This window comes from Lotus japonicus, chromosome 6 (assembly GCF_012489685.1).
Source record: "Lotus japonicus ecotype B-129 chromosome 6, LjGifu_v1.2".
Classification (NCBI taxonomy): Eukaryota; Viridiplantae; Streptophyta; class Magnoliopsida; order Fabales; family Fabaceae; genus Lotus; species Lotus japonicus.
In genome coordinates, this window is record NC_080046.1 from 8,321,870 (window position 1) to 8,333,899 (window position 12,030).

Genomic DNA, 12,030 nt, shown 5'->3' on the forward strand with positions numbered 1-12,030 from the left:
GTGTGGTACTTTGTTAAACTTTGCTTAATTGCTTTATTATGAAGTTGGATTTTGAGTTTATTTGATTAAATGCATCTTGGATGCTCTTAATCCTCTTATAATTAGATTATATGTTTGTATTTATTTTTCATATGACAGGGTTATACTTAGTAAATTTTCATTTCTGGTAGACTCGAGTCTCGTCGAGTCTACGAGTCGAGTCTACGAGTCGAGTCTACCTACCTAAAACGAGTCTGCTTAGACTCACGAGTCTGACAACCTTGCTGGTGATAATGATTGCTGAGGTTCTGCACTTCTGCTTGAGTACAATAAAATGACATGTTCTGCTTGAGTACAATAAGAGCATCTGCAGCAAAGAAATTTAGTGTGTTTCTTTGTGACATATCATCTGAAATAAAGTTTCTTAACTGTTGCAGAAAATAAAGTTTCTCCACGTGGCAAACAACTTTGCTCTAGAGAAACTTTGCTCAAAGTTACTTTGCTCAAAGTTTCTCTTCCAAATTTAATGATTAAAAAATAAATAAAAAATAAGAATTAGTTAAAATGAAATATAAATAATAAAATTATAAAAAAGGTGAGGTATATTGAGGGGTCCATTTAAAAAACTTTTTAGAGTTGCTGAGTTGGAGTAAAAAGTGAGTAGAGTTGATTAAAGTGATTTAAATAACGTGACATTAGCAAAACTTAAATTAGAAACTCATTAGAGTTTCTTGGATAAATAATGATGGTCTAAAATTACTTCAGTTGGATTTGAGTTGTGATGAAATACCCCGCAAAAGCAAGTTTGACATCGGTGGGTTGGAGGCCAAAATAAACGGGACATCGGTGGGTTGGAGGCCAAAATAAACGGTGAAATAAAAAATGACTAAAGAGATCATTATCGATTGCTACAAGACTAGAGACCAACTAGGAAATTTATTCAAAGTGTTGCACACTATGCTTAGAGAAAAAATTACATCTAAGAGGAGTGATGAAATATAATGGTTTTTTTTCATAGGCAAATGTTAGTGGTTAGTTGTTAGTAAGTTATAAAATTCTTTTAAATTTTCTTTCAGAATTTAAACCCTGAATCTTCTCCTCCCCAACTCTTATGTCCTAGCTCTTATCACTTGAGCTAACTCTTAAGGATGTTGCAATTTATGGAATCATGTAGAAGATTTAAACTATTGTAATGTTATAATTATCTAGAACCATCACGATATGTCTTTCTCTATAATAGTCTAAATCAAGAGTATGTAAACCGACATTGATGGGTTGGTATGTAAAGCTTATAAATTAGCTTCAAGTATGAAGCATGCATGTGTGGAGAAACAACAATCACCATTCCCATATCAATGGAAATACATTGTTACAAGTATGAGTGTCACCCGTTTCTAAAAATATTTTATTTTTAAATTCTAACTAGTTTCATAACAAAAGTGGAACTGATGAATACAGAATATAGCATTTTTTTAAATATTTATATTGACAAAATTACTTGTAGGTTTATTTTATTATTTTTTCTAATTCATACGCTTTTGTTTCTCTTCGTCATCAAGCCCTCACTCCCATCTTCTACTGCCTACCATTTTCATTGTGAAACTTCGATTTTGTCCTTGAGGACATACTTATCATCGTCATTACCAACCTCGTTGAGTGAATGAAGCCTTTCATTTGTTTTGTTTCAGTTGCAAATCTGAGCTGCGACTTTACTTGTAATAATCCACAAACCACAATTGCAAGACGTGCGTAACCAATAAAACCGTCCTTCTTCACGATTGCCAATTGCTTCAGTCTTTTTTTTTATACCTTGGAAGATTTAATTGCTTCAGTCTTATCACACAGGTTTCTTTTTCCTTTTTATTATCAACGCTTGTTGTTCTGGAACCAAGAGAAATCCCTCCCTTCGGACGGTCGTGGCGACCCTCATCCCCCGAAGGAGCTAAACAACCGGTCCGAGGGATTACTGATCCAACAGAAACCACTAAGCAAAGGGACGACCGCCTGAAGAACTACACCCGGGGACGACTGGGTAGACCGACTATAGGGCATAAGGGACGAGTCGACCAAACACTCGTCCCACCGGTTACCCCTTTGGACAGGATGGGCCGGTCAGGGAATAAGGGATCCCTCTGTACAAAGAATTTCGATTAACATACTAGTACATTCAGTTATCATTCCAAACCAAAATCAGGCTAACAAGTATCCACCAGAAACACAATAACATTATAGCATTAAAACAGACATTACATAAAAGGATATCAAAGCCCAAACTAGTACAATCATCAAAACACAGAAACATCAAAGTTCAAAAAACTTATAGAAAGTAACAACAAAAGACAACAACGACTTAAGAACCCTCTGTCGGGGGTAAGAAGGAATGGAGGCATTATCTTTGACGGAACCGATCTTGCCACCGGAAGCACACTTTCGGTAGTGGACAGGTTTCACGTCAATGCCCGGATTAACCACTTGAAGCTGACTGACAGCATTATTAAATGCTGCCTTGTTGATCTTGGCCAGACTGCCCTTAAGCTGCTTCACTTCCTCCTCCAAATCGACTATCTTAGCATCCCGATCCGTCAACGCCCCTTGCATGTTGGTCTTTTCCATTTTCAAAGAGGCACTCTTCTCGGCCATCTTCACCTCTGCGACCTTTAAAGCATTCAGCTCCGCTTCTAGCGTCTTCACCCGATCGTCCCTCTGGAGGAGGAACTCTTGAGCTCTAGCTAAATCGGCCTCCGCAGAAGCCAACTTGTCCTCACACATAGACTTAACTTTAACAGCAACTTCCAATTTTCGGGCGAGATCTCCCTTAACCCGGCTAGCCTCCTCCAGTCCCTTGGTCAGTTCCTGCACGACCTTTTGACTCTCGGTCAGATCCTCCTCAGCCTTCCTAAGACTTGCAGCCAAGTTCTGCTCATTCTCCTGGCACTCGGAGAGCTGAACCATCACGTCATTATGAGTAAAGCGGATTAAGGAGGCCAACCGCAAAGAACTCCTGAGTGCATGGTTGTACAGCGAAGGGAGATTATGACCAAGCACAAAATCCCGGTCAATCTCTTGGAACACCAGCTAGTCGATCCGATCCAAATGTTCATCAGAGTTAAGAGTTTCGTCCCTCCAAACCGAGATTGGTCGAGGGACTTCATGAACCACAGACCGAAGATGAATGGCTTGGGACGGGTTGACATTCACCACCGGTGGATCGGGACCCTGAAAATAAGTGTTAAAAACTATGCGTCGCGACCTCTTCGGGGGACGAGCACTCTCTGTACCCTCATCTCTACCCTCATCATCCGCGTTTTTCGGATCGCCGCTGCCACCGTCACCTTCACCTTCGAGACCGATGGCCGACTCTTTAGTCCGACCATCTTCCTTGTCATTCCCATCAGACCCCGAGCCTACGGAGTTCTGCTCCCCCCGGGATCAACACGCCCTTCCTGCTCATGTCCATGCCCCGGATCGTCTTCTTCCCCCTCGTTTTCTTCTTCTCGACCTTCATCTTCCTCATCATCAGTTACTTTATTATCCACGATCTGAAGAGCGCGGATCAAATCAGGATCTACGTCCATTTTCGCCCCTAAAAATAAAAATGGAACGAGTTAGAATCACTACAAGAGAGAACCAAAAGAAAGGTCGAGAAAATAAACTTACTTAGCTCCCTAGAAACTCTACGGGCACTAAAACGACAGAGATCAAATGCCCTCAAAGGCTTTATCGTCTTCATCTTTCCCTTGACCATAACGTCTCGGGTGGACCTTACCAAAATGGAATGAAACTAACGGCGGCTCTCCGACAGCGCCCCCGAGTCCTGAGTACAATACCTTTGCGCACCCAGTTTGAAGTTCCGATCAGTCCAAACCAAAGGAAATCGCGGCCGCGTTCCCCCACCCTCGTTTCTCTCAAACCACCAAGCAGGATCAGGACTAACCGGGGCGACTTGGAAGAAGGCATTCTTGAAGTCCTTATAAGAATCAACAAAAGGGTGGAAGATCTGCTTCCGGGACATCAAGCTCACCATACCTTATCCACCGGCCCCCTGGGTATGAGAGGGCTCGAACAGATGGAAGAAGAGGGCCAGGGTCGGTTGCTTTCCGAACAACATACAGGCGGCTTCATACGCCTGGACGAAAGCCCACCCCCCGGGAGTAAACTGGGAAGGAGCCACCTGTAGGTGGTTCAAGACACGCACCAGGAAGTCGGTGAAAGGCATCGACACTCGTACCCTCTTGATTGTGTACATGTGCATGTATATTCCAAGGGGGGGGGGGGGAAAGGAAGCCTCTTCTTGGGACCTGGAGAGAAAGTCTCATGACCCAGTCCTACCAAATTTTCCGGGACAAAATATTGGGTCCGGAAATATCCTTCGTCCTCATTGGCATAAATCGACGGCATGTCCAGAATATTCCGGCAGCACCAGTTGTAGGGGGCCAAATCCCCCTTCAGCAGAGGATACTTGACCTGCTCCCTCTTGGGACGTTTCGGCCCACTTTCCCGAGACTTGGAGGCCGGAATCCCCGAGCCGTCGGCCTTCTTCTTCCCTCGTCCCAACATCTCTTCACCTGCACAGGGGAGCACGTTATAAGAGTAAGGCTACCACTAACGGGACCCCACGCCTCAGCCCACAGAGAAGGACGACGGAGAAGAAGGCCTACGTGAGCACCGTGGCTCGCTGTAACACCCCATTTTTCCCATTGTTTTATTTAAAAATGTTTATCAGAGTTTAAAAAACATATCTAGGGAGTATTACACTTTTTCATGAAAACTCATTAAAATTAACGCTGATTGTGTTTGAAAATTTATAAGTTCATATGATTTTCAAAGAATGAATTATTTATACCTTTCATGCATAGCACAACAGGCAAAATATGTATCCCAAAGATTTATATAAAAATATGGGCAGAGTTTCCTCCGTATTGTCAGCATTTCTAAAATAACAAGACCTGCCAATCAAATTTCTAAACCAGCCAGATAATCCTAAGATGCATAAAATCACTTATTTAAATAGGTTTATCTTCCATGATATTCCAATAATATTCATCATACTCAGAAATGAATTTCATAAGCACTTCGGCCATCAACAGTACGACATCGCCATAATTTAGAAAATTATTCAACAACTTCCATAAGGAGAGGTTATAAAATCCTCTCAACAGAAATGCAAAAGTAACGTAAAATTTCTACTCAGTGTTACATTACAGAGCAAGACACTTTATTTTATTATAATAATAATAATAACATAAACTAAGACTCTCCGAAGCTACTCCTCATGAGCCACATCTCTACCTCCAGTACCTGTACGATGTCGCATAGAACATCATTCCAACAGAAGGGTAAGAACTTACATTGTATAAAATATAACATAACAAAGAACAAGTAAACAATCACTACACCAGAAAAGGGCTTTTACAGCGCCCCTATTACAGCGCTTCTCCTAGCAAGAGCTGTAAAAACAAAAACACGCAGCGGATAATAGGATTTTATAGCGGTTAAAGAATAAACCGCTGTAAAATCATTACTTATTAACAGCGGTTAATTTTGCAGCCGCTGTAAACACAAAAACGCGGAGCGGATAATAGGATTTTATAGCGGTTATGTTCTAAACCGCTGTAAATAATTGGGTTTCACTATTTACAGCGTGTATCTACTAACCGCTGTAAATAATATATCCTGAAAATTAAAAAAATGTTTCATTTAGGATTCGAACCCGGGTACATCAAAAAATTGTATGACTTCTTACCACTGGGCTCGAGTGAGCTTTAATTAAATATGTTGGTTTTTATATATAAGTATATTATATTGAATTCGTACCCCACTAACAAAACCCAGTAACTGTAAACCCTATTCTTTACCACACTTTCACTCTCTCGACTCTTAACCTCTTCTCCTTCTCTCAAACGCGTTTTACCTCGGCCTCCACCGTCCTTGCCGCCGCCGGAGCCATCCTAGCCGGCGTCGGAGCCGTCCTTGCCGCCGCCGTCCTTCCCGCTCTTGTTTTGTGTTCCTTTGTGCACAGTTCTTGCCATCTTAACCTCTGTTCCATCTCTCAAAAGCTTGCTGCACCTTGTGCCTCCACCGTCCTTGCCGCCGCCTCCGTCCCTGCTGCACCGTTGCCTCTCATGTGTTGTGCCCCTTCGTGCACGGTTCGTTGCCCTGTCCTCAGAGTTCAAAAGCGCTCCATTGTTCCTCTCCTCGATCAAGCAATTTTCTTCTTCCTCATAAGGTATGATTTTCTTCAATTTTGTAAATGCAACCTAGGGTTTGAGTGTGTTTTAATTGAAGAGACAATATACAGTTGTCAAACTCATGTATTATGTCTATGTGGGACTTGATTTAGTCACCCCTGACTCAAATGAAACATTAAGTTTTATTAACGAGGTGTTCATCCTTGTTGTGGGTTGTGTTTTGTCTATGTGGGACTTAAGTTTTGACCACTTCATTTTTTTCTTTTTTATTAACGATGCGGGACTTTGTTTAGTCCTATGGTGTGGGTTGTATTTTTCCTATGTTGTACTTTGCATATTCATACCTAGAGAAAGAAATTTTAGAACTAATCAGTGAAAAAAATAAAAAGCTTGACTGTGAGAGAGTGGAGCAGAGGAATCAGAGAGAAAGCAGAGCTAGAAATTTTACATGAGAAGTTGTGACTTGTGAGAGAGGATGAATCAAAGAGAAAACAGAGCTATTAATGTTTTGGACTTGAAGGAGATTGTCACGGTGGTGAAGGTTTTGGGGATGCAGGAAAGTTGATGATGGTGGCTATGAATAGTTGTTATTATAGTGATCTGTTGGTGGTTCAAAGGTAATGGAAAGAAGGGAAATGGAAGATGATGAAGTAGAGGTGCTGCTTAGTGTAAGGACTAAGGACATTGGTGGGAAGGTGGAAGAAACATTCATGCAGATGAGTTTTGTGATATGATGCTATGGGATGAAGGAGATGATTTTTTGAGGTCTCTGTAAAGAAGTGAAGTAAGTTTTTTGGTGGTGAGAAGTTCCCCAGATAACTTCTACTTTTCTACCTATACAATAGCTAAATAATAAACTTCATTGCTCTTCACTTTCTCATGTATGTATTTTTATAGATATTCAAATTCTCATGAGTTCAAACTCGAATTTATCGGTTCAATTCTCTTTTTGGTTGCTTAATTGGTATGATTATATATGAGATTGAATTTGTGATGTTTGTGTTTTGCTTAGGAAAAAGGTGATAAAAATTATGCACACCAAGTATTTGTAAAAGGTTCTTCAATAAAGGGGCTTAAAATTTTCTTGCAAATTATACTCCTTTAAATCTTAGTCCCCCCCTCCTGAAATTCCTGGCTCCGCCCCTGATTAAATCTCCATCTTTTTGGGCTGAACTTTAGTACTTTGTCTATTAACCAACTCATCTAAAGCTTCTTTCATCCAAGCATATGGGCATATTTCTTTTGCTTCAGCCATAGTAATCTGCATGATGCAAATCAATGAAACTTTAGGACACCAAACAAATATGTTACTTAATTAAGAAATTTGCAATTGGGAAGATGAATATAATTGACCGTGAATACACTGAATAGAGGCTATGTAGTTAACTTACCCATTTTCTTCTTCTTGTGTTCATCTCAGGCCAGTTATCCAACTCCTTGCTAACAAGCAAAGGGAACATGTACCCCTCATGAACTGTGGGTTGACGTTTGCTCTTGTAATACCATTTACCCAATTTACTCTACAAGAGAAAAAACAAACCAAAGTACACAAGGTAAGAATTCATTCAAAGGCCTAATCAAACTTGACAACTCATGCTTATCAAACTTTTACTTGATAAGCTTTGACAATTCAAACACTTAAAGGCTAAGACTCTAGATAAATAATTATTTACCATCTTCTAGGAAATTCTAGGAAAGCAAGGGGATATGATATTATTTACCTGCTTTGATATTTAACCTTTCATACATTTAAAGTTAATTGTACTTTAATTGATTTTTATAGCTGTTTCATTGTAAATTTTATTTAGCATTTTGTAAATTTTTGCCCCCTCATTAAGTTTCCTAGTTTTGTTCCTGCTTGGTCATGAGTAAATACAATTTAGGATTTTTTGAAAACTAATTGGTTTTATGTTAATCTGCTAAGCTTGGTGTACTTGTAGTCATTGGAAATTAACAGGGGATTGAAAACAATAGTAGCCTTAGACTATGTTTACATACGCACAATACTCTTTTTATGATTGGAGCACTAATCCAAGGTACTGCCTGAGCAATCTATGTTTGATACGTAAGTACAAGATTTTTTTTTTTTTTGACATACGAAATGATAAGGGAATTTGTTTACTTCTAAATCTTATTTTTTTCTTGGATTTATTAGGGCTCTGAAGGTTCATCGGTCAACTTCTGGTATGAGTGTACCCAAAGCAAAGCAAATTTATATTTCGTGGAATATCATTGAGGTATAATATTAACTCGTTATTACCGTTTAGTACGTTTATATACAGCGGTAATAATGCTAAGTGCTAACAATTTGGAGAAATTTTATAGTATTTAGGATTGAATGCTACCTGTCCTAATTTGTCATAAGTTTGTAGTGCTTTGGTTGTAACAAGACATTGTTTGCAGAACTGTCGCACTAATATGTAAGTACTTGTAATTTTTGTGATATAGTAGCTGCTAAGTATCCTTTGCCTCGTGATATAGCTGGCAACCTATAACTTGTAGCTAAGTTAATGTAAAATGGAGTAGTATCTGTTTATAAACTTGTCTATTTATTTACATGAAGTTTTCTATATAGAACAAAGATATATGAGTTTATAGCATTCATTTAGTGTTTATTCTTTGGCTTTTGTAGTGCCCTCGTCAGACTAATAGTGTTGATTGCGGATATTATGTGATGAAGTTCATGAAAGATATCATCACTCACCAACAACTTGTGATCCCAACGAAAGTAAGAAACTTTGATATGCGTTCGCATTGGATTTTAAAAGCTCTAATTGTAACTTAACTCTATTTTTATGCTGTTTTGTAGTATTTTGAAGATTGTCAGTTCGTTTCCTACAATGAAGAGCAATTGCGTGAAGTTAAAGATGAGTGGGCTGCTTATGTTTTTTACAATTGTTTTTAGTATTTAATCTATTGGATAGTTATCTATGAGATGGTGGTAGATGAAGTTAAGGACGTGGTTGAGATATTATGCACTTTAGAAATTGCTTCGAATTTATGAAGCTTTTGATATTTAGATATATTGGTTTTGATATGCTGAAGTTCAGAAAATGTTTATTTTATGGCTGAGTTGATATCCTGTGTTTAGAAAATGTTGATGTTTTTTGTTTGGAAGACTCAAATGGGGAGAGGGTCCTTATGATTTGGAGACTCAAGAAACATTTCTATTGCAGAAACTCATTTATGAGAGTTTTTTTTTTGCTGTCATGAAATTACTGTCCATATGCTTGCTATAAGAACAGAGGTTCTGTTTACATGAGATGTTACTGTGCTTATATGCTATACCTTGTTTTAGCTTATGTTACTGTGTTATACCTTGTTTTAGTTTGGTGATGTGTATTGATTTTGCAGTCAGCTTTCATAGCTTTTGAAATGTGTACCCTTTCGGTTAAATTATGATCAATATATCTTCTTTTCAGAAAAAAAAAAAAAAAATGTTGATCTTTTGGCTGAACAGGTGTGGTAATTAATTCAACAAAAAAAAAACAAATTACAGCGGTTCCGTGGTGGAACCGCTGTAATATATATTATCAAATACAGCGGTTACCGGCTGAAACCGCTGTAAAAGAAGACTCAAGTACAGCGGTTATTCTAGAGAAAAGCTGTTGTAGGTCTGTATTTACAGCGGTTTTATTAAATCAACCGCTGTAAATAATGCGTCTTTTACAGCGGTTAGAACCGCTGTTAAGGCTTTTACAGCGGCGAGATCTACAGCGGTTCTGGACCGCTGAAAACCGCTGTAAAAGGCCAAAAAAAACCCGCTGTAAAAGCCATTTTTTGGTGTAGTGAATTCAGATTCTGCTTTATAAACTCTTCACATTTTCTTTAAAATCTGAGTGATTATAATATTTGCTCTCAAGACAGTTTCACAATTCTTATTATTGTTTCGGAAAATTATAAGCTTTAAGAAGAATAATAATTCAACTTCACGACTTCACCACAATAGCAAAACAATTCACCAACAATTCACCAAACACATAAAACCACTGAAAACGTGAAACTTAGTGTGTGAGACTCCAATGCATGCATGTGGTACCAATTGTTAACCTTAGCGGTATCACCGCGTCCACTCTAGACAGTTAACCACCAATGAAGTCCACTCCAGACTTCCAGAACCACTCCAGTTCTGGGACAAGCCCCAGTTTTCCGAGGAAAACCGACACATTGCCTCTTGACAAAATGAAGTGTATTTCGTGCAAAAACTCATAAATTAAAACATGCCATTGGAGACAACTCCAGCCCCAAATATATAACATATTTTCTCACCAAATTCCATAACGGAAATCACACCAAAATTGCACAAAATAACACTTCAATATAATTATCAAATCATTCACTATTCCACCGACAAACTAGCAACACAAAATCACAAAATGTCTCACATCAATTACCAGAACCAGTTCCAGAATCAATCCCAGAAATAAGCAGAAACATGGCAAACTTGCAGATAATTCTGGTACTAAACGAGCAGTCCAAAAATTATGAAAATTTTACCAAACATAGCCTTATACGTTAGCTTTCATATAAAATTGGTTTCACCCAATTTTAGAGAGAGTTATGCTCTCTACAGAACATGTTGTTAGGGTGTCTGCGAGCAGAAACAGAGTGAACTTGCAGATAATTCTGGTATTGAACCAGCAATCCAAAAATTATGAAATTATTACCCCATATAACCCTATGAGTAAGCTTTCATACAAAATTGGTTTCATTCAATTTGGAATTCTGTAGAGAGAGTTATGCTCTCTACAGAACAGGCTGTTAGGGTGTCTGCGGGTAGAAACAGAGTGAACTTGCAGATAATTCGGGTATTGAACCAGCAATCCAAAAATTATGAAAATATTACCCAACATAACCCTATGAGTTAGCTTTCATACAAAATTGGTTTCACTCAATTTAGAATTTTGTAGAGAGGGTTATGCTCTCTACAGCACAGGCTGTTAGGGTATCTGCGGGCAAAAACAGAACCCAATTTTCCCCCAGAACCTCAATTTCGCTCAAAATCAATTTTGCTCACCACATGTTAACACTCAACACAGTATCTCAGTTCTGAATTTTCAAAGAAGTTGGGGTCTCGTTCATGTTAAACTCAACCTCTGTTATACTACAATTATACAAGGTAAATTCAGACCCTTACCTTCTATGACACCAGTACAAAGCCTCCTAGACCCTTTTCTTCTTGATTCTCTGCCTCCTTCCACTTGAATCAAGGTTCTTCCTTCAATCTACCAATCGTGTGTAGTTTAAGGTGGGATTTGGTGTGGGTTTTGTGGAGGAAAAGGCGAGTAATGATGAAGAAGTTGAGAGAGGAAGAAAATTCGCTACTTACTGTGCACAGAAGGAAAACGAAATTGAAAGAGAGAGAGAGAGAGAGAGAGCAGAACACGGTTTTCTTCTTTTTTTTTTTTTTTAGCTACTGCCCCCATCCTTAAGTAACCATCTAAACCTAATTCCTCAAGGGCTAAACTAAAAACCCTAAAATCTCTCCTAGTCCTTGTCTACATTTTTAATCCTAACTTTCACCCCCTAACTCTCTTCCATTTCATAAAACACACCCAGCATCACAGAAAATATTTTATTTCATTAAAGTATTATTATATCGCCTAATAAACCACCATACAATATAATCTTAATTAAAATAAAATACCAATATTATTTTAATTAAAAACGGGGTGTTACACTCGCACTCTCCGGAAAGGAGAGCGGGGAAGACCTTCATATACCGTCAACAAAAAAGAAAAGTAAATAAATAAACGAAGAGGAGAAAGAGAAACTTACCACAAATTGAACAAGAACTCAGAGAACACGACCGCCAGAGAACGTGGACGATCACTGCAACACAAGACACCGGAGAAAACCTCGT

The 12,030-nt window shown here is 38.7% G+C and overlaps 1 protein-coding gene across 1 annotated transcript; it reads right to left on the bottom strand.

Moving 5' to 3' along the window:
• Window positions 1-2,280: 2,280 nt before the first annotated feature.
• On the bottom strand, window positions 2,281-2,931 carry LOC130724833 (uncharacterized). The gene has a single exon (XM_057576104.1). The coding sequence runs from the start codon at window positions 2,929-2,931 to the stop codon at window positions 2,281-2,283; it is 651 nt and encodes a 216-aa protein (XP_057432087.1).
• Between the last annotated feature and the right edge of the window lie 9,099 nt (window positions 2,932-12,030).

Bases quoted from the DNA above. Each gene is read 5' to 3' on its own strand.
- LOC130724833 (XM_057576104.1), bottom strand. From the start codon at position 2,931: ATGGTTCAGCTCTCCGAGTGCCAGGAGAATGAGCAGAACTTGGCTGCA.